Below are 23,533 nucleotides of genomic sequence, written 5' to 3'. Positions count from 1 at the left end.
ACGCTAAACTGATTAGCAATTCATCGTCATGAAATAACTTTCATTTTCTGTCAAATTTGGTCATCTTCATCCATGTTCACATAAGATAATTTCTTCATTTTTGAGGAATGTTACTTTTATGCAATTCACTTGCTTAAATTCGGCTGCGTTGCAAAATAGAATGGAACGAAATTAATTAAATGACTTAATAACCCATTTTATATTCTTGTAATACACCACAAGAAAATGGATAACAATTAAGCAATTTTAATCTTTACATCAAACATGAGATTGCGAAATATGTAAATAGTATGCTTGCATTACATCCGCTTTTCCTAAAATATATTTCACGGAAGTTTCAGCAAATTCTAATCACTCGATATAAGCAAAAAAGTTATCTCTTCCACTGAGGGAAAGACCTCTCGAAACGCCGACAAGCTCGCTCGCTGAGAAATGTAACGTGATCCAGGCTCGGGTATATCCGTGAGACAATACATATGTAAATATAAAACTTTTTTATTTTTTGTTTTTTTGCTATTAAACTTTTACCAATCGATTTTTCACATTTTTCTGATTAAAATGAGACCAAACACGATATATTTTGAACTACTATATTTACTAGTTATTTGACGATAATAAATTCCGAACACAGAGGAGGATAGCGAGTGAAAAAGAAAGAGATGCTACGATTGTAACAGCCCGCAAATATCAAAAGTCTATTCTATTGTTTTTAATATCAACATTAAACGTTCTTTATATTCTGTACTTTTTATACAATTTTTACCAACATATTAGTGACGCTTTTTTGATTAAAATGAAACCTAACACAACATAATTTGGGACATATTTATTTGCAATAACTTATTGGAATAAAGTTCTCGATACAACGTTTGGAATTAAATATAAATATATGCATAATTACGTCGTGCATGGTCTCATTTTAATTAAGAAAATGTATCAAATACGTGGTAAAAGTTTCATAAAAATATGAAAAATAAAAAAGTTTAATTCTTGTATTACGATTCTCCTACCGATATGTTCCTGTTTGTTAACGTTCGGTCGAACGACTTCTTCGCTCGCTATTCTACGTTCGATAAAACATCGATATAAGATCTGTACCGATATACGCAAAAATTCAGACCCGAAAGATTTGCTTATATCGAATGTTTACTGCAATATTATCTCTGCGAAAATTATTTATTCTATTTAATTGGATATTACGCATAGTTATTAAACCGACTGTTTCGTATATTTTTGAAATTGGATGTCACATGATTTTTAGTTCAAGAGGTTATTTAAAAAAAAAAATAGATTTACAAAGGCTATCATTTCTATAATAGATGATTACATTTTAAATAAAGAATTTACATTTACTATTCTAATTTAATTATGTATCAATTGTAAATTATATAAACTTACAATTTTTATAATTCCGACGTTTTAGTTCTAGTTCCAGTCTAAAATGGAGGCCACAAGTCGGTGTTTTAGCAAACGCGGTTTCGACACTAATGAATAGTTCTGCCATTTGAAATATTTTTATGTACTAGAAACACAGTATAGCTTTCTTATACTGTGCTAGAAATTCAAATATAAAGCTGAATGTTACATTTGCATAACTACCATAAATTCACACTGAAAACTTTTTATCTCTTTATTATTCATAAAACAAATTCTGTATTTCAAAAGTTTTAAATGTCTAAACTGACAAATATCCAATTTCGTAATTTTTCAAATACAAAGATTCTAAACCTCTCAAATTTCCCAAACATGTTAATAAATACCAAAATTTCCCTTGCACCACACTTGTGAACTCCGGGCACATAATTTTTTCACAATAATAACAATTTTGTTAACAACGCAAACACTAACCTCAAAATTGGAATGAAATTAAAAAATCTATCAATTTCATAAAATATACATTTTTATATAAAAAAAAAATTATTTTTAAGCAGAATGAATTAAGAAAATTAAACAATTTAAAGAAATTATTCTCAAGCAGAGAAAGAGGAAAAAACAACATCCGAACCACAAAACTACGAACTGTGTTATGTACATACTATGAGAATATTACGTCACGTTAGATACGTTTCAGCATGAACTCTTGATAACACGAATTGAATGTCAATGTAGAATTTCCTTGTCTATCGCCGGGTGTTGTACTGTTGTGCTCTTCTACGGAACGTAGATTCACAGAAGAGTATGGTTCACGAAGCAGGAAGAAACAGAAGCACGTAACACGAATCAGAGCAGATCACTGACCTTGCTACTCTCCATATTTTATGAGACGGTTGCTACGCGAGCCTCTTCCACGCCGACGACATTTAAATTTGATATCACCATCGTTGGAAGTCGTATTAAGCACTTTTTCTTTCGTTTAAGTGCTTCCCGGATAAATCGTGACAACGTGCTCGTAAAAAACACCGAATAAAGGAATGCAAACAAACGAAACTCGTATAAATCATTATTAACACTTTTCAAGACAAATTGTATCATTATATTATATCATTATACAGAAATCATTTTTTGTCAAAATAAATGCACTAATTTTTTCTTGCATGATTTTTTCAATTTTGATATAGAATGCGTTTTTGAAATCTCACAATACTAACAAAAAATAACAAACCAATTTTATTAAATAAATTTAGATAAAGAAAAATAATATAATATTGCAACATTTCAGAAATAGCAAACATTCGTAATTGCAAAAAATAATAAACATTATTAATAATTTAACTATGAAATTTATTATATTTAATATGTTTAAGAAAATATAAGACCATCACAATATATTTTTTTCAAAAGCACTAAGAATAGAGGATTTTTGTTTGGTTAGGTTCCTCAATTTTTGTAAAAATATCAAGTGTCACCTATTGTTTAATTTAAATACAATTTTTAATTATAATTTTATGGAATAGAGAGTAATTTTGAATCTTAATTACTTACGTTACTTATTGAATATACAATTGTTTCTTCTACAGTTTTACAAACCAATTTTCGTGCATCAAAACGATTCACAAAGCACTATGGGGTCACTGCACGCTACAGTGAGGGTCCATGTGAACTGTAAAAAGCAAAAATAGAATTAGATAGTGCTTTGTCTACGACAGCGATGGACAACTGAGTCTGTTTATAGAGAATCTTCGTTGAATCACCATACATTTTTTATAAACTCTGTATATATATATATATATATATATATAGAATTTCTATATCAAGGTTTCGCAAACTTTTATAGAACATACGAAGAAGGTTATTTTCTACAATACACTCGTTTGCAATGCATTATTTTTCAACGTCCCGATAATTTTTATTATAGAATTCGGAAATTACACAGTACCAAAATTTAAAAATTGCTAACTACCGCATAGTTTCTAATTCTTAAATAAAAAAATTTCGAAGTGATATAATTTCAATATGCCATAATTGCATAATGTCATAATCCTAAAATTCTAAGATCACTCAATTCTACAATTCCGAAATTCTGAAGTGTCAAAATTGCAAAATCTCAAAGTCTAATCTCTAAGCCCCCAAAATGCAAAAATTTAAATATTACCAAAATCTAAAATTGCCAGTTTTAAATTTAAAAAATTGCAAAATATATAAGTCCCGCATTTCTCTAACCTCCTCCATACGTTCATCCGATCTCCCCAAACGTAATCGGTGCTCATAATCTCTTCAGAATGCACGTGATCTTCCCTCACTTCAACATAACCAACTACATATCATTACGCTTTATTGCAATGATAAATCGCAATCATTTTCTCGTTTCACGTTTTTCGCGCATTCCTCTGTCTACATTACAGATACAACACACATCTACAATAACAACGCGGAACACAGACGACACGAGCCGTGTGCAACGGTTCATACCTAAAATAAGAATTAATCACTAGCCAACAATCGCATGCTTTCTGCAAAGTCAGCCAAAAACTTGAAAGCACTGTACATATCACTATAATCTACGAAATTACTTATACTGACACTGTCGCCTCGCCCTTAATTGTACAGAATTGATTGCGAGAAGAGCGGAAACGGCGAGGTGGGCGAAGAGAAGCGTGCACGATACTAAAAGAGACAAAGAAAACGTAAAGCATGTGTATATGTATGGCAGCCGCGTCATGGCACTACCAATACAACACACGTTTAATCTCCGTACGTGCGTAACGTTATCTCAGAAGGAGAGGACGGGAAGGTTATGGATACAGTTAAATAGCGGCACTTTGATCCACAATCGCGCCACGTGTTTTGACCTGCCCGATCGGATCCAAAACATTCTGCAACTCAATCAGAGATATACGTCGGAATAATTCATTTTTTAGCGATGTGGTTAATCATAATTTCATTGTTTTCGTAAAAGCGTCTAACAGAACAGGTCACCGCTACGGGAAGGTCCTCGCAGACGAGTTCGTTGACAATCAGAGGAGACGAACATGTGCGTTTTGAACGGATGCTCGAGAGAACGAGCAACATAAAACTCGGGTCCAAGTCCAACGATAGACGAGCTAACCAGTCACGACTGCTCGTTGCCGCGGAGAGGGTTCAAAAGAGAACGGAGCGGTGGTCTGCGAGAAACGCAACGAGCAGTCGCCAGCTGGTTGCCGGTCTACGTGGATCGTTGTGGAGCGGAACTTCTTCTTCTTAATTTTTTTTTACTTTTGGTTCGTGCGTTTGCCGTACGATAAGCGTAGCTGATTGGAACGAGAGGAGAGATCCAGTCACAACACGATGAGCAGTTGTCGTTGACGAGTTCACGCGGTTGTTTTGATTAAACGGTTTAGGGAGCTGTCCCGACGTTGCGCTATATCGGTATACTTCGATGAGAGCGTACCTCTGGCAGCATGTCGTCGGTGTTCTCGAAACTAGTCGTCAAGACGTCCTCCAAATACGGCATCAAGCAAGAACAGCTGATCCGCGGCGTGCTCGGGGTTTCAACGGTGCTCTACCTGCTCAAGATCGGTTACCCGTTGGTCACTCATAGTATACACCAGTATCGGAAAAGGAAAAAGCAGACGCAGGATGCTTCCGATGTTGACAAGCAATGTAACAACAATGTTGTTAGCAAGAAATCGGCTACCACTAGCAGAAAGTCTGGTGTCGGGTTAGATCTAGTGTTCCTTAAACAGCTGATCACGCTGTTGAAGATCATGGTGCCCGGTTGGAGAACACAGGAAGCCGGATTGTTAACGTGCGCCGCAGCAGCGCTCATTACTAGGACGCTTCTCTCCGTTTACGTTGCAACCTTAGAGGGTCAAATCGTAAAAAGGATCGTTCTGAAGGACTTACCTGGATTCGTCTCAATGATGACAAGATGGTTTGCCATCGCTCTGCCCGCGACCTTCGTCAATTCGGCTATCAGATATCTGGAAGGTCGATTGGCTCTTAGTTTTAGGTATTTGCGCAAACGTTGACTTTGCAGTGTGTTTTAACTGTTTGCAGTTGTATTTATTCCAACCCTGAATCATTCAATTTAATTTACATTAAACATAATCAAATTATGACTCTACCAATCAACATTACCTCACATTAAATATAATTAAATTTTGACTTCACCAGTCACAATTGTTTCAAAATAATTTATGCTAGACACAACTGATTATAAAAAGTTTCAATCAAGAAATTGATCATATTTCATTTAAAATAACATGAAATATCCACTGTGTTTCTAAACAACACTGACTCAGAATAATAAACATCCAGACCGATATGCAGTGACTAAAAACAAACATATATCATACAAACATGCAAAGATTAAACTCTTGACTCATAGTGCACCTTGTGATTTTAAACAAGTTCTAAGTTTCTCCTTTATTTTTTAAAGAGGACGCCTGGTGGAGCATGCCTACAAAATGTATCTTAGTCAACAAACGTACTATAGAGTATCAGCATTGGACACTAGATTAGGAGGTGCAGAACAAAGACTGACAGATGATTTGTCTGAACTGGCAAGTTCTGTGGCGCACCTTTATTCTAGCTTAACCAAACCGTTATTAGATTGTACCTTAGTGGGTATCACACTCATTTCATTTTCATCTAAAATGGGAGCAAGACAAATACAAGGTAACGTTATTTGCATGTTCATGAATTATACAAATGATGCTAATATTATTTTCAACATAAATTATATGATAATTACTATTATTTGCATTGTCTTGCAGGACCAATGCTGTCAACCATAGTAATTGCTATGACTGGGCAAATTTTGCGTCTTACATCTCCTAAATTTGGTCAGTTGGTGGCTGAAGAGGCAGCTAAGCGTGGAAGATTAAGAGAGGCCCATGCTCGTATCAGTGCTCATGCGGAAGAGATTGCATTTTATGGAGGACACTATACAGAGCATCGATATTTGATTACAGCATACAAATCTCTTGTGTCCCATTTAAGAAAAGTGTTAGCACTGAAATTGTGGTATGTGATGTTAGAACAGTTTCTCATGAAATACGTATGGTCTGGCACTGGACTTTTAGTTATCGCAATGCCTCTTCTTTACACGACAGTCACTGGAAATACAAATGCAGATGACCGTGATGGTGTGTAAATAAATATATCTAATGACTTTATAAAAATCAAATATTGATACAAATTTTTGTTTGTAATCAGGTGGTGTCAGCGAAAGAACCAGATACTTGACAACATCCAAAAATCTTTTAAGTTCTGCGGCAGATGCAGTAGAAAGGCTTATGTCATCTTATAAAGTAAGCGATTCACTGAAAGTTCCAATAATGATATAATATTTGTAAATAATTTTACTTGTTATAGGAACTGGTGGAATTAGCAGGGTATACGGCTAGAGTTAGTGAAATGTTAGATGTGTTTAAAGATTCTGCGCTTTGTAAATACAAAAGAAATATTATTAGTAGTCCACTGAGAATAGCAAATGGCACAGCAAACAATGGTTTAGATAAAATTGAATTGAAAGATGGTGCACCAGTGATAAAAGGTAACCTATATAGCATTATACAAATACTGTACTAACCACTAATGTACAAAATACTTTTTCTAGGGATTGTGCGTGAAAGTACAGATGGCAGTATAAGTTTAATAGACGTGCCAATAGTTACACCCAACTGTGAAATTATCGTGCCTAGTTTAACTATTCATGTAAGTATTTTTAATTAAAAGTAAAAGATAATTAAAATATTAACCATTTATGTAAGTATCCTTAACAAGTAATTATGTTAAATTTTCTTTTATTTTCAGATACAACCGGGTGATCATATACTAATTACTGGCCCCAACGGCTGTGGAAAAAGTTCATTGTTTCGTATAATCTCCGGTTTATGGCCAGTGTATGGTGGTACATTGGTCAGGCCCTCCGAAAAGTTCTCTGCTCAGAAAGGAAGGCCCGCGTTGTTCTATATTCCTCAAAAACCTTATATGACCGTTGGTTGTTTGCGGGATCAAATCTTATATCCTTCAGCATCGCAAACTGAAAACTGTTCCGACGAGGAGCTTTTGAAGCTCTTGGAGGAAGTTGATCTACAGTGTTTAGCTGAGCGAGAACCTGAAGGACTCGATGCTTTTGCTGACTGGGACTCTACTTTATCTGGTGGTGAAAAACAAAGGCTCGCTATGACCCGTTTGTTTTATCATGCACCACAATATGCGCTTTTGGATGAATGCACCAGCGCAGTGAGCCTCGAGGCTGAAAGCGTGATATATGAAACTGCCAAAAGGAGAGGAATTACATTGTTGACGATCACCCATCGGCTGTCATCACTCGCCAAGTATCATAAATTATTGTTGCGATTCGATGGAGAAGGTGGCTGGACCTTTGGACCTTTGGATACGGAAAATTTAACGCTTCTAACAAATCAAAATGGCGAACACACGGAGCACCCAGTGAAAGGAGGTCATTATCAGATATTACAGGTACGTCTTTTTCTTTCTATCGTTGTTATTGTTGCTTAACAATCGTAGCTTGATATATGCGTAATCTTTCTTTTTAATTTCGTTGTTTCTTATTGCAGGAACTGCGTGACATCCATTCGGAAGAATCGAAAGTTGGAATCAGTTGAAGAAACTTCGAGAAAATACCTCGTGTTGACTTAACTGAATTCCCTGTAGGAATTGTAAATATATTTTCACGGATGTGTTTTGTACAGAGGGTTTACAAACGTTTCTAAATATTTTATTTTTATACGAGCAAACGTTATTTAATGACGTAAGTTATAAATAAATGGTGATAAACATATATGCGTTGATGCCTTTTCGACAAATGTATCAATTATTTAAATGAAATAGATATGTTTAATTATGCAAATAGAATATGGTATTATACTTTCATTTCCTGGTTGTGACGAATTGCAATTCCTCTTTGAGACATTTACATTTTATAATTCCTTGAATGCGTTGATGCGGTAATTTGTGCAAAGTTATGTCTATGAATTATAAAATCATATAATATAATTCACAACAGTAGTATTAAATATCTGATTAAGTACGACACGATCTGTTTTACTTCGCAATTATAAATGAATTTCCTGGTTATAATTAATGAAGCACAAATTCGAATATAACGCAAGATTTTTTTTTAATAATCTGCCATTATTTCCCGAGATATGTTGCTTCGAAAGATTGCTATCGTGAATAATTTAACAAATAAAATGCGCTGAATCTGATACGTCACGATACGATAGCAGATATTAATCAGTATAAAAGTATCGATCGGTGGAAAACAACTTCAGATTTTCAGCGTCTATTTAAAACTCAATCTTTGCTCTTTGCCCTGACCAGTCGTTAAGAATGTTTAATTCAGACGATTTGGTCACAAAAAAGAAAAATCTTGAAGTGCATTACTTTCAAAGATAGAAAAAAATTTGTGAATATGAAAATGAATTATGAATACTGATCAAGCAATATTTGGTGGAAAATATTAAAGACATAGCGCAATGAGCAATAAAAAAGGAGTTTAAAGCATACAGGTAAAATGTTCAATACTAATAAAAAAATAAATGGATTTAACTCAACAATGAATACTAAAACTAATGAAGAATTTAAAGAGAAAAAAACTTAGCTGGAGAATAAACACTGTCATAAATAATATTCAATAATTTAGTATTTAATAAAACAAATAACAAAAAGCTACTGAAGGGAAAGAAACAGAAAGCTTATCTAAACAATAAATACATGAGAATCATTTATTATTTAGAAAGGTATCTAAAATTATTTTAGAAAAACATTTTAGTAATGCAAATGGGGACAATAAGTGATAGAAGACCATAAAAAAAATCAAGGAGAAATATATCCAATGAAATGTGCATATCATTAAAACAACATATAATAATAACTAAAAGAAAAAGAAGGAAATTATCGAACTAAAAAAGCTAAATGAAAATTGGTAACCAAAGAAGAAAATTAAAAAAGGAGGAATGTGAAAATGAAAACTTATCTATGACACAAAAGAATATTTGATATTAATAAATAAAAATAGGAACACAACTGTCGAATGAAATAGAGACAAGTGAAGGGTGAAACAACGAGAGAGTTGAAAAATAGAAAGAAAGGATAGGAGAGCGAAAGAGGAAGAGAAAGAGAGGGAGAGTTTCGATTAAAAGCCGGATCGCGGATTAAACTTCCTTTTGCCCGTTGGTGTAGCTGCGAGCAACGGCGTTCCATGGCGGGCACATTAATTTGTGGCGGACAAAAATTTAATTACGTGTGTTTCTTTGTTTTGAAGGGCCAGAGCAAAGGCGGGGGCGATGCCAGGGGAGGGAAGACCCACAATTTCCGATGAGCTTACCTCTGGGAAACCCTGCAAACGCCAAACGTCGATACGCCCGGGAGTCAGCCATCTTGGGGGGTTGTATATCTCTCTGCGACGTTCCAGCTAATGCTTTAAAGCAATTCCAGAATACTGCTGCAATTAGACGTGTCTCTTTTTTGCTCTCCTGATGTTACACAGACACATCACAGTATGGATCACCTTTCTCGCTTGATTTGATACGTCATTTGATGATGATGACCTCTGCTATGATAATCACCCTGAAATATTGTCGAATATTGGAATCGAAGAAGCTGAAAATAAATTGACGTTCAAAAAATTGAGGTTTAGTACATTTCATTTTGTTTTTCGATAAATTTTCAATAAATTATTGTGTATAATATATTGATGTTTAATAAATTATTTTTCAATCAACTGATGAAAATCGTTCTCCAGTAAACCTATGTTCGCGAAATTGTTTTTTATAAATTGGTGTTCAGGTAATTCTTTAAAAATTGTATTGCAATCAATTATTTTTTAGTGAAGTGTTTTCTAATTAATTGTCGTTATATAAATTATTCTTCAGTAAACTGTTTATTGTTCCTCAATAAATTGATCAGATAATTATTTTTCAATAAATTATTCTTCAATGTGTTATTCTCCAACGAATTATTTCACAATCAATTATTTTTCGAATTCATCAATAAATTCGTGTTTAATAATATATTTATCAATATATCGATGCTGTGTATATTGTTAAATTGTATAACATACATATAAATTATACGTATAAATTGTTTTTATAAATCAATGTTCATTAAATTGTTTCCCAATTATTTTCAAAAAATCGTTCAATAAATCCTTCTTCAACAAATGTTCTCCAACAAACACAAAACACAAGTAATGAACAAAAAAACTTATTGTATGATCAACGGGTAACAACAGTAAACACACGTATAATAAAAAACAAAAATTAAAATACTTCTCTCCAAACAATGTAATTTGAATGTTATAAAATTGCTTTTACCCTTTTTTTCCCCTAACCGGTGAATGTGAAACTCAACCGGTTATTTGGTGGCACGAAGATATTGTCAAACGGTAAACCAACTCTTTGTCGCTGGAAATCCCATCGGATGACAAGATAGCGATCGGATAGTGGCTTATTACGTTCTTTATTCGAAGAGACGATCTTTCGGCGTATGCGGTGACGATGGCGGCCGGCTGGCACGCGCCGCCTGTAATTCAATCGGCTATTTCAACGAGCAGGAGTTACCATCCAGGGTGGACACGCTTTTAATCCTTCGAGAAACTGTTGTAAACCGGCCCGTGTATATTCCTTCGCTAATCATCCCGATTCTTATTTTCTTAGCCGGCTAGTCGACAGATGCAACCGGACGTCTTCTCTTCCGTAGCAACCCTTTTTCAAAATACGAAACTCGATACGGTCTGAACATATTCCGCGGCTCAATTGTACTGTTACGAACAGCTTGCTCGATGCTTTTTAAACAAACAACGAGAAAAAGAATTTTGAATAGGCGAGAAGAGTCTTCGTTACTTTCAGCAAGTTTAAGGAGAAATTTAAGAGAGAACTTGTAACATTTATTTTTTTAATGGACGTATGACAATTTTTCTATATTATTTGCTGTATTAATATTTTTCTATATTGCTTGCTAAATTAATATTTTTTTTGTGTTGCATATTATATTAATATTTTTGTATATTGTTTGCCATGTTAATATTTTTCAATGTTGCCTGCTATGTTAATATTACCTACATAAAGCTATTAAGTAAAACTCAGTTGCAAATTAAACTATTAATTTAGTTGCAAGAAGTTAAGATTCCAAATTAATAATTCAAATACTACTTTAAGCTAAGGCATTTTTAGAATTACAAATTATATTAATTTTTTATTGAGTAAAACTCAGTTGCAACTTCAGTTGCTAATTCAGTTGCAAGAAGTTAAGATCACAAATTAACAATTCAAATACTACTTAGGTTAAAGAATTTTTAGAATTACAGATTGCATTAATTTCTGCAGAACTTAAGCACATTGGAGGCTAATGTAGATTAAAGAATTTGTAGATAGAAGAATTCTGTGTATTTTTGTAGCCCAATGAATTACAATAGAGAGAATTATACGTTCAGAATAAAAAATAATATAGTATGAAATTGTGATCGCAAATTTTGTATGAAATTCTGTAATAGCAGCTGTTTGGTTTAAAAGTGGGATAACTCCATTTTTTAAATAAAATGGAAAAGAGAATAATAGATGAAATATAACATGATACTTTCATCTGTAATTTTTAGTCAAAGTAATAGAAATTTCTGAATATTTGGATGATTAAAGTTTGATTGATTGACGGTATTGGAAAGATAATTTTGAAAATGGTGTAAGTTCTCAGGTTGATATTATTTTTATCCGAATATATTATGGTATTTAGCTCCGTTAATTTTAGTAAAACGAACAATACTATGATAAACTGAAAATTGTATAATATTAGTGGCATGACTTCAGTATTAGCGAGGTTCCGTAGGTCTGTTTAGGTATTGTTGTTTCTATTATTATCAGCTTGCAAGTTCTAGTTCAGTTTCCAATTAATACTCGACAAAGTCGATACAAAACCCTTCATCGATTTCAGCATCGGTGCACAAAACACTTTAACAATTTCACAATTATTTGAAAATTAATTACGAACCGTGGTTTATTTTATTAAATGAAATGTGGTGCAGAATGATTTCAAAGAAACTTATAACTGTGATGCATCTGAAAACGAAACTGGCAGGCAATAATACGTAAATAAAAATACTTTTCTGAGGAATAACGCCACTTCTATACAATTTGTCATTTCCAAGAAATTTTATTATTTTCATTATGTACCATACGAAATGTTCTATAAAACTTGGATGAAACGACATGCTGAATTAAAAATTCGTGATTTATTATTATAAGGAGGAGGACTAAGTAATTTTGGTAATATAAAATTATGTTCTTTGCATAAAAAAAGTAGATCAACTACATCAGAGTTAGGGAATTCGGGAATGTGGAAATTTGAGAACTTGAGAGTTCAAGAATTTACAAATTTGGGAATTTCAGTGTTAGGAAATTTGGGAATTTGAGAGTTTGAGAGTTTGAGAGTTTGGAATTTGGGAATTTGGGAGTTTAGGAATTTGGAAATTTAGGTAATAGGAAATTTGGGAATTTGAAAACTTGGAAATTTGGAAATTTGGAAATTAGAGAATTAGGGAATTAGGGAATTTGGGAATTTGGGGGTTTGACAATTTGAGAATTTGGAAATTTAGATAATTTGTAATTTAGAAATTCAAGTATTTGAGAATTTTTGAATTTGGAGATTTAGATTCTGGAAATTTAGAAATTTGCCAATATAGAAGTTTAAAAATTTACAAACTTAAAAAACTTAATGTCCCCTTATCGTTTAACTTCTTCCACAACCCCTTACTAATATCTGCAAAGATAAATCAAAATGGAACACCCTGTATAACAAATATATTTATAAATATAACAATTACTCGTCTAAATACAAAATCCCGCAAAGCTACACAGCAGCTTTGTCCTGCAATTACACGGTGGCCACACAGTCGAACTACTTAGTTTCACCCGCAAGAGGTGGTTCACCGCCACCGCAAATGTAATTAAGTAGCCGTGACGTATTTGGTAACATCTTGATCGTTCAAAGCGAGGTTTATGGTAGATTATCCGGTACGCAATCACTTGGTAGGGAGATGGGACCGGTGGGAGGAAACGTTTGATCGCGAACAATGAGGTTACTGTCATCTCATCACGGGGGTTAATCACTCAACTTTGAATCATCGCGATCAATGTTCATGACCTGTAACGTTGCTTCAAAATGTTATTCGAGAAGAGAAAAGGGAATAGATATTGATCCACACGCGACGGTATGGCTTAGACGAATTGTATACAAATTTTCATTAATTTCGTTGAGATTCGATGAAGTGGGGTAAGTTCATAAACGGAGCAAGTGCGTATACAGGCTATTTTTATTACAATATGAGCGAAATTTCTTCATTTAGTATATTTGTTTCCTTGTTTTGTTTCACTATATTCCCTTTTATATTTCAGCTAAGAGTACTTGTTTGCAGTATAGAGTACTTGTATAAATATAAAAAAGCATTTTATAGCAGATTTGTTAATAATTCTGTTCTTGCCCCATTGCACATGAAATAAAGTTTCAAAGTATTTAACTTCAAGTTACGCTCTTAGCCCATTTTCGAGGAAAGTGCAGAGTAGTTGACGTTTTAAACAATTTCCTATCAAAATCAAAATGTACAAGGGAAATTAAGGTCCTAGTTAATATTAATTAAATAGTAGTAATTGTGCAAAGCATTAGATATCGACAGTGCTAGGTATGTACATAGCAGACTGAAAATAGTTACGTTTAAATACCAACTTTACAAAAACCAGTCTGCACTTACCCCACTTCGCCTTAATATAATAGTACTACACGCATTTTTACTTAGATATAATAATTATTGAGTATAGCAGAAAACCATTTAGTGTTGTAAATTTGACTCCGATTGAGACTATTGTGTCTTCTAAATTGGACGTAACTAAAAATAATTTACTACTGAAAATACACGCTTGTCTAAATTAGACAACCTATTTTTCTAAATGCATTTTGTTCTAATTGCACAGATGAAACTTGATTAATATTAAGTTAAAAATGATCGACACAACTTTCTCAGATTATCATATACAGTAAATTTGAAACGTGTAAATTCGAAAATTTGTAAATTTCCAATTTTTATAATACCTAATATCCAAATTCACGAATTCATTAATTAGCTCTAAATTCTAAGTTCTCTAATTTCTAAATCGACAAATTATTAAACTTCTAAATTTTCAAATTCCTACATTCCCAAATGCTCAAATATCTAAATTACTATACTTAGAAATTTCCAAATTTTAAAATTCCCAAACCTCCAAATTCCTAAATTCCTAAATTCCTAAATTCCTAAATTCCTAAATTCCTAAATTCCTAAATTCCTAAATTCCTAAATTCCTAAATTCCTAAATTCCTAAATTCCTAAATTCCTAAATTCCTAAATTCCTAAATTCCTAAATTCCTAAATTCCCAAATTCCCAAATTCCCAAATTCCCAAATTCCCAAATTCTCAACTTCCCAAATTTCCATATTCCCAAATTCCCAAATTCCCAAGCGCCCACATTTCCGAATTCCTACGCTTCAAAATTTCCAAATTCCCAAATTCCCAAATTCTCAACAAATTCCAAACTTGAAACTCCCATTAATACAAAAAAAACGCATACAATTTAATCCCTAATTTCCCACCCATTCAATGAATAGATCAAAATTATCATATAATGACACACAACATTCTTATCACATAGATGCATACATTCTTAAATAATTAACATCGCACCAATTTTCTTCCAAAATAATTGCCACGAGTTCAAAGCAAAAAAATTGCACAAAACATTTTACGGTCGGTTTGCTAATCTCAGATCGTCGATGCAAAAAAGCATAGATAACGTCTGCGGTACCCAGAATTGATTTGTTCACCCTCTTTGGCCACACCTGTGTTTGCTCGCACCTGAAATCAAAGAGGCGATTACATTCGCGTCATCGTTGCACCAGCGTTTCGAAAGAAGTAAATACCCATCACCGAACGCGTGTATTGCATATCCGCCTTGATTACGTGTACACGTTAGGTGATCGTGTAAACCGGGTTGCATCAAACACGCAAGTTTACATCTTCGTTAAATACTTTGAGCAAACAACGTACTTCGTTTAATCGATATTGCGGTTTAGTCCCTAGCCATTGAATTAGAATACTATAAATTTTCAGCATTTTACACGTTTTCTTAAAATTACAAAGTCCGTTCGAATTGCAATGATTTCACATTTCCAAATTCTCCAATTTTCAAATACTCACATTTCCAAATTCTCATATTTCTGGAAACGAATGTCCTTCGACACAGTTGCTTTTCAAGCCTTCTTTTTCAAGTTTACCAAAATGCAAAACAAATAATTAATTTATGTATGTAAACACATGGACGATTTTCAATTTATACAGTTCCTGATGATTGAATTAGCATTTTTTTTAGCATTTTACAGATTTTTCTTAAAATTAAAAGGCCTGTTCAGATTGTAATGATATAATTTATTAGCTTTTAACATGATACAATGTTACTGTTCATAACACTATTAACACATGTTAATATCTTGTATTTCCAACCCTTGCTTTGGTGACAGCTTGTATTCGGCATGCTCCGTATACATTGATCTTATGCTTTATATCTTCATTATTTTCCCAAATATCTGGAATTCTTTTCAACTCAGATAATGTGGTTGGAGGGTTGTAAACTAGTCTTTTAGGCTCCAGACATTTTCTATGGCATTCTTCAAATTTTACCTTACGCGATATCAATATTCGAGCTTAACGTAAACGTTCATCCGGCCTTTAATCGCTCATCACCCACACAATTTATTATCACGATAGAAACAAATTGCTATGTATATATCGTTATCAACGTATTTATTAGTAATTTTGCATGACCTAAGGCAATTTTCTATATGTGATATAATTATAGGTATAAAAGTGACATTTTCGTACGTGGTCCTAATTCGATGGCTAGGGACTGTATAGGTTAATTATGTCAAATCTGGCATTTTCCTGGACTAAGGTGAAGTGGAGTAAGCGCAGACTGGTTTTTGTAAAGTTGGTATTTAAACGTAAGTATTTCCAGTCTGCTATGTAAATACTTAACGCTGTTGATATCGAACGTTTTGCACAATTACTATTATTTAATTAATATTAACTAGGACCTTAATTTTCCTTGTACATTTTGATTTTGATAGACAATTGTTTAAAATGTCAACTACTCTGCACTTGAAGTGCAGAGTAAGTAACTAATGTTAGAAAATTAAAAAATTGTCCATTTCTATAATTGCATAGTCCTAAAGTAAAAAGTTCTAAATTTTTTAAATACTAACGACTAAAAATTCAAAAATTGTTAAGTTTTTGAAAATTGCTACTCTAAAAATGAAAAAATACAAAAATTCCTGATTACTTAGTTCCAACATTCCAACATTCCAAAATTTTTAAATTCAGAAATTCTAAAACTTCTAAATTTCAATGATCCTAGGCTCCAAAATCAAAAAATTGTCTAATTTAAAAATTCACAAATTTCTAAACTTCAATGTTGCAAACCCCAATATTCCCACTCCCAAAATTAAAAAATATAAAAAGTTAAAAATTCTAAAATTGCTATCCTCCACATTTCTCAAACCGTGAAATTCCTTCTAAAATTCTACTATTCCCAAGATCAAAAACTCCACTGCATCGAACTGCAAAAATAGTAATAGTACTAAAATCCTCTACATTACAATAGTAATGTAACGTACTAAAATCCTCTATTCTAATCCTATAGTTAGAAAACCATAAACATTAACCAAAAAATCAAGGTTGACCGCCATTCGGTAAAAGATCAATCAGAATACTATCGGATCCCTCGGTCCATCCATCGTTCGAAGAATATGACGGTGCAAGGAACTTGGCCTAGCTGAAAACGTTGCAGTTCCGTGGAATTGCAGGTTCGGTTCAAAAGGGAGAGGGCGGGGTCCGGTTTTCTACGGGGTCCTGCGTAAATACCATGGGCCCAATCGGCTGGAAGTGTAAGCCAATACCCAGGGTGTACACTCGGCGTGCTGCGAGGTCTGCTCTCCTCCACGTGACCCCTTCCTCACCGTCCTTACACCCTTCTCACCACCTTCTTCTCGTTGATTTTTCTGTCCTTTCCCGTCGCTTCCCTTCGAAAAACGCCACGAATACAGAGAGAAAGAACGGTGAACACGATCCCGGCCATTCGGCGGTTCTGCGCCACTGTTGCTGACACACGGTCAACGACGGAGCTGCTGTGCGGTCGACTTCCTCTTCCTGTATCCACGTCGGAACTACGTAGTCAGGTGTCCGGCCTGACCGTCGCGATTATGCCGACATCCGATAGTCGGATGCGCCCCGCACTCGTGAGAGATTGCACAATCGTCAGAAATTTTCGCCCATTTAGGAAGTACGCCACTCCATCTTCCGTTGCGGAAATTATGGATTTACAAGCTCTCAAATTTCCACGTTTTCTAAATACTTGAATCCTGTAGACCTAACTGCATCAAGCATGTCTCAGAGTTAAAAATACTTATTCGATCCTAGGTCATCAGATTCTACTATTCACACGACTTTATCTCAGAAACTGTTACTCCTATGAGAGTGACCTATATAACCTTTCTTCAAGAGAATCTTCTAAGCTACAACTGTGATAATGGCTATTTACATCATAGAATTGATGGATAACGAGATATTTGCGAAAAACTGTTCTATCCTTTTCGGCACTAGTGTCAAAAGGTCGAATAAAGGTCTGTATAAAAATATAGGTTGCCGGTGGTTATTATGCAGAAAAATCTGAATTGCAGCGGAGCTGTGGAGTATAATGTGCCCAGAAGAGGATGTGAGGAACATTTTAAACGATATCCATGTCCAGGAACGTGTAAGACGCAAGACGTTGAAGACGGGTTGGCGGTCGTCGATGCCGACGACACGGGATACTAATCGTTCATTCGGCGATCGTTGATCGGTGATCGGGGGCCTCCTTCGAGCCTGGTCTCTGCTATAGCGATATCCTTGCTCGCGAGAGGGTCGGGGAAGTAGGATATTATTTTCTTCAGATACCATTACCACGCCGATCACGGTGGTCCTGCCTTGCAGACGAGTGGCCCCGATACCCTCGAGATCACTGGCTTGTAATGCCTTCCCTTTCGTGGATTATTGACCAGTGAACGGTGAGCCCGGCTGCGAAACACTCCGAACGCTACCTATTCCACTTGCCAGCCACCCTCTTTCTTCGACTGTCGCCATCTTGTGACTGTGTGTATCACGGTGCTGATCAAAATTCGACCTAAAGTATTCTGTACTTTAATATTTCATTCTCTATAAAAATATGAACTCAAATCTTATTACATTTTGTAACATTTTGGAAAGTGCGTTTTCTTCTGCCATCTTGTGACAGTGTCAGGGTGGTTAAAATTTAACTTTTAAAATATTGAGAACGTTAAATCTAAAACTGAAGAAATGAACACAGAAATGTATTAGAAATGAAGAAAATAAGTGTTCTTTGCTATCAGTCTAGTAATTTCGAAATATACTCGCGTTTAGATATTAAAATCGTTATTTTTAACTATTGGTTCATAAATTTAATTTGTAATAACAGTATTATGTTAAATACACGTATTTTAAAATTATACGTCGAAAAAAATTCCTTTCTCTCTTGAAAATTATAAAATAGTTGGTAATGAGTTGTAAGGTTTTATTGAATAATATTTTAAAAATTTCATATTGCTGATAAGAGTCGCTGACAAGATGTCTCATGAAGTTTTATGTTTCAAATCAAAAGTTAAGACAAGTAGAATTAATTTAAGATACAGTTCTTTAAGTAAAGTTAAATTTGCTAATTGTAAATTCAGTCAAGTTAAACTAAATTCTGTGAGGCAAATCGAGTTAAGTTTATTACGTCAAGTTAAGTTAAATTAAATTCAAATTAAGTTACATTAAATCAAATTAAATTCACCTAAACTATTTTTAGGTAATTATCTTAAGTAAACGTTAAGCTCCTTAAGCAAAGCAAAGTTAAGTTAGTTAAGTTAAGTCAAATCAAGCCAATTTAAGTTCATTAAATCGTCTCATTAAATTAATTTAGTAAAGTTTCTTGATTCGTCTTAAGGTTTCATAAGTTAAGTTATGCCATTCAGAAAATATCTTTCGTCAGACGAAGAAAGACGAAAGTATCCTAAATCTCAACAATCCCCGTCAAACCATAACATTAAAACACACAAATGTAAAGAACTAAAGTAATATTAACATCGACAAAAATCATTTTAAATTCAAGACGAAATGAATATGCATAAGAATTAATAATATAATACAACAAAATGTTACATAAGGGATTAATGAAGGATTCACACTAAATCTACTGCCCCATAATGTATACATATTTTAAAAAATATACATACAAATGAACTTGCAAATAAATAAACAAATGCTAAATTAATTCTTCACCTTGAAAATCAACATATGTTTCAAGCAAACCGCGTCACCAAAATAAGAAATTTCTAAAACAGTTTAACGTTAATAAAAATAGAGATTATCTAAATTCGTAAAAACTTGTAATCTTGAAATATGATGCAAGTTTTCCAGCGATAATAACCGAATAATTGTTTATCCCGTAAATCGACGGCGCCGAGTGGGAATAGCCCTCGAAAACACTTCGGACGAAAGGTTAACGCGTTAGGGTAGGGGTACACACGTGGAGGAGGAGGATGGTACACACGTGGAAGGCAGCCGAGGGAGTAGGAAAAAAAAGGTGTACGAAAGAAAAGGCCGGCCCATGGTAGAGTGGGGTTAGGATGGCACGTAGTCAGTGAGTTAGGGGTGAGAGTGGGTGATAGTAGGTGGTAGATGTCTAGTTAGCCAAGACACGTTGACAAGTCGTCGTGCCAGCATGCCAGCAGCACTCTCCCTTAGGACTTATCACTCGAAGATCGACAGCTAATAACCAAGTGGACCACAGTCAAATTTTCTCCAGCCGTTCCAATTTCTTTTCGAACTCTTCAAGTGTGTTTCGTGAAATATTCGTGGTGCCATGTCTTCTCGTTGCTTCAAAGTCAGACTGAAACCGGCATCGTTGTGAAGTGTCAGTGAGAAGATGAAAAATCTGTACAAGAATAGGAAGAAATAGAACTTGTGATTGAACTCCGAAGATGAGTTGTGGATGTTAAGGTGATAACCGTTGTTCCAAGTGACAGTAGTTTGTTCGCGATTTGTGCAACGTGTTTCCGGATAATGGGACTAAGGATCATCTTCAAAGACGGAGAACGGAATCACGTGGGAAGATGCACATGGTTTTGAGGCTATGAATGAAAGTATCTGGCAGATTTTCTGCAGAAGCCTTTAGAGGAAACCGGCAGGTCTTCCAAGCCATAAAGGTACTTCTATACGCGCCGGTCCATATGTACGTGCATTTTCCTTTCACCCATTCATAAAAACTCATTCATGAAATTCGCAGAATTTTTGTTTGTCATATTTTTATAGCACGAGATGGAGATGCAGGTTCGTTGTTTATTATTCCATAGGAATTTTAGTGACGATACCGTTATGATGTACATTTTTTCATTGTGAACGAAGCTTATTGGTTTTAGTTTGTTAGGTTGATACATCATTCACTTTTAATATATTCGAATTTTAGTGACGATAACGTTATTGTAATGTACATTTTTTCATTGTGAACGGAGCTTATTGGTTTTAGTTTGTTAGGTTGACACATCATTCATTTTTAAAATATTCGAGATATTTTTGATACATTAAAATTATTTAGATTTAGATATGTACTTTATAATTTACATAAGAGCTAATTTTACTGGAGGATATTCATAATCAGTAAATTAATTTCGGAGTTTAATATTTGGAAGTCGGGTATTTTGTTAGCGTGTTACGATTTAATTAAAAAAGAATATTTGTACGTTGGTTGCTGAAAACTGCCAAAGATAGTACTTATTTTATTACTCAATTGTAGTATTCTACTTTTATCTTATATTAGTGATATGATACTAATGAAAAAGTCTAGTATCGACTCAATTTAATATTAATTAATATTACTTAATATTACTCAAGTTTAATATTATATTTCATATTTATATTAATATTATAATACTGATGACCAAGTATGATATTCCTTTAATTATTCTATTTCAATATTTTGTTTTACCATATGTTATCTTTATAATACATTTTTCATCGTGCGATTACTAGAAACATTGATTAATAATTAATTATTTCAAATAATTAGTTTAATCTAAAAATTATGTATCTAGTAATTTCTTCTAGTAACTCATTTTGAAACTGATAATGCTGAGAGTGTGATAGTCCCCTAAACCGTTAATGTGTTATTTACAGCATTATTTTATATGGGAAATATAAATATTTGTTAATGTCAGGATATATTTTTTAACTGATTTGACATTAAGTTGCATAAATTGAATCAAGTTGACATAATCAAGTTGCAAAAATTGAATTCGTTTTGCACCAATATTACTCTGTTGTTGCATTGTACTGCAATATACTATACATATAAAACAGTATATGTAATTGAAATCTTTGTACTTTGTTAAACAATAAGTTGCAAATTGTATAATCAACAAAATTATTTAAAGTATCTCTTATTTTTCATAGTTACAATTCATAATTTATAGTTTATAATTTTCAATTTATAATTTGCAACTTACAATTTACAATTTACAATTTATATTTTATATTATAGAAATCATAATTCACAATTCACAACTCACAACTCACAACTCACAACTCACAATTCACAATCCACAATCCACAATCCACAATTCACAATTCACCATTCACAATTCACAATTCACAATTCACAATTCACAATTCACAATTCACAATTCACAATTCACAGTTTACAGTTTACAGTTTACAGTTTACAGTTCACAGTTCACAGTTCACAGTTCACAATTGACAATTCACAATTCGCAATTTTCAATTTTCAATTTACAATTTACAATTTACAATTTACAATCTACAATCTACAATCTACAATCTACAATTTACAATTTACAATTTACAATTTACAATTTACAGTTTACAATTTACAATTTACAATTTACAATTTACAATTTACAATTTACAATTTACAATTTACAATTTACAATTTACAATTTACAATTTACAATTTATAATTTATAATTTACAATTTACAAATTATAATTCATAATTCATTTCAGTGTGTTTTCAAATCATTATAAATTTTCAATATTACATAATTTTTCTTTAAACAAATTTCATTAATAGAGAATAATGTTATTTCCCTACCATTTTTTCAAACTTGAAGACATCATGCAACGAGGGGTCAACATAAACCTTTAAATGATAGAACCTACCTCACAGTCTTAATTTAATTTCAAATTCTCTACATTTTATATTATTTCTTTATATATCATTGTTGCAATACAATGAAAATCTTCCATTTACAGAATCTGATAATAGATATAAATTTAAAAACTCACATTGCAAGATAACATTTAAAGAAACAAATAAATGTAACAAAATAAAAGTAACGTAAGATACAAAATTAAACCTAAATTTATCAAATGAAATTTGAACATTGGAAACAAATAAAATTGTAAGTGCCGAAACTATCAACTTTCTGTTTATCAAAATATTTATTATCAAACAATACCAAACGTTATTACGAAAAATATGAATAACTAAAACAACTCTTTCATCTACATCTACAGCTTCCATTTTACTGTTCATAGAAACATCCCTGTAAAAATAATAATCTTCCACAGAATGGCACTTACAGCTATTCATTTTCTATTCCCACTCTTCAATTATCTATCAATGATTCACCATTTTCCTTCTTCTTTTCTATACCTATTCCTTCAGTCACTCTATCTAAATAAAAACAACTTCTCCAAAAATCCTTAATTACAATAAAACACTTAATTACAACCCCAAAATAAACTCTATGAATCCCAAATCACTTTTCCAAATATCTTTCACTATTTCCAATTTTTCACTAAAACACCTCAAAACTAAAAAATACATGCATTAAAAAATATCCAATATCAAAGTAAAATTAAAAAATTACTTACTCGATTTTCCATAATCTCGCTCCCACGATGTATAAAAGAATGCGGCAGCATCGTAAAGCAAGTTTCTATGAACAAGATGCACCGATAATTAAGTTGAATGGAAAAAATATGACACAAGATATTGATAAAGATGTCGGAT

General features: G+C 33.2%; 2 protein-coding genes across 9 annotated transcripts in view; one reads left to right on the top strand and one right to left on the bottom strand.

Annotated features, from left to right (window-relative positions):
• CtBP (C-terminal binding protein) overlaps positions 1 to 23,533 on the bottom strand; it is a 70,021-nt gene that overhangs the window by 8,244 nt on the left and 38,244 nt on the right. For 4 of the 8 annotated variants that reach the window (XR_013040542.1, XR_013040547.1, XR_013040548.1 and 1 more), the window contains exons 13-15: positions 23,395 to 23,459; positions 3,601 to 9,993; positions 2,923 to 3,040 (exon numbers count right to left, since the gene is read on the bottom strand). The gene's annotated coding sequence lies outside the window, so the exon portion shown is untranslated. Of the gene's footprint in view, positions 1 to 2,036; positions 3,041 to 3,600; positions 9,994 to 23,394; positions 23,460 to 23,533 lie in introns of all 8 variants that reach the window. The other 4 variants (XR_013040543.1, XR_013040544.1, XR_013040546.1 and 1 more) reach the window with 3 other exon arrangements.
• On the top strand, positions 4,818 to 8,244 carry ABCD (ATP binding cassette subfamily D). Its single transcript, XM_003706518.3, has 8 exons — positions 4,818 to 5,368; positions 5,798 to 6,036; positions 6,135 to 6,506; positions 6,577 to 6,671; positions 6,736 to 6,916; positions 6,980 to 7,077; positions 7,177 to 7,848; positions 7,947 to 8,244. The coding sequence occupies exons 1-8, from the start codon at positions 4,818 to 4,820 to the stop codon at positions 7,992 to 7,994; spliced, it is 2,256 nt and encodes a 751-aa protein (XP_003706566.2). The 3' UTR covers positions 7,995 to 8,244.

This window comes from Megachile rotundata, chromosome 15 (genome assembly GCF_050947335.1).
Source record: "Megachile rotundata isolate GNS110a chromosome 15, iyMegRotu1, whole genome shotgun sequence".
NCBI classification, from domain to species: Eukaryota; Metazoa; Arthropoda; class Insecta; order Hymenoptera; family Megachilidae; genus Megachile; species Megachile rotundata.
This window is presented reverse-complemented; position numbering and strand designations above follow the sequence as displayed.

Bases quoted from the DNA above. Each gene is read 5' to 3' on its own strand.
- ABCD (XM_003706518.3), top strand. From the start codon at position 4,818: ATGTCGTCGGTGTTCTCGAAACTAGTCGTCAAGACGTCCTCCAAATAC. The intron at 7,078-7,176 runs GTAAGTATTTTT...TTTTATTTTCAG, and splicing joins TGCCTAGTTTAACTATTCAT to ATACAACCGGGTGATCATAT. The intron at 7,849-7,946 runs GTACGTCTTTTT...TTCTTATTGCAG, and splicing joins GTCATTATCAGATATTACAG to GAACTGCGTGACATCCATTC.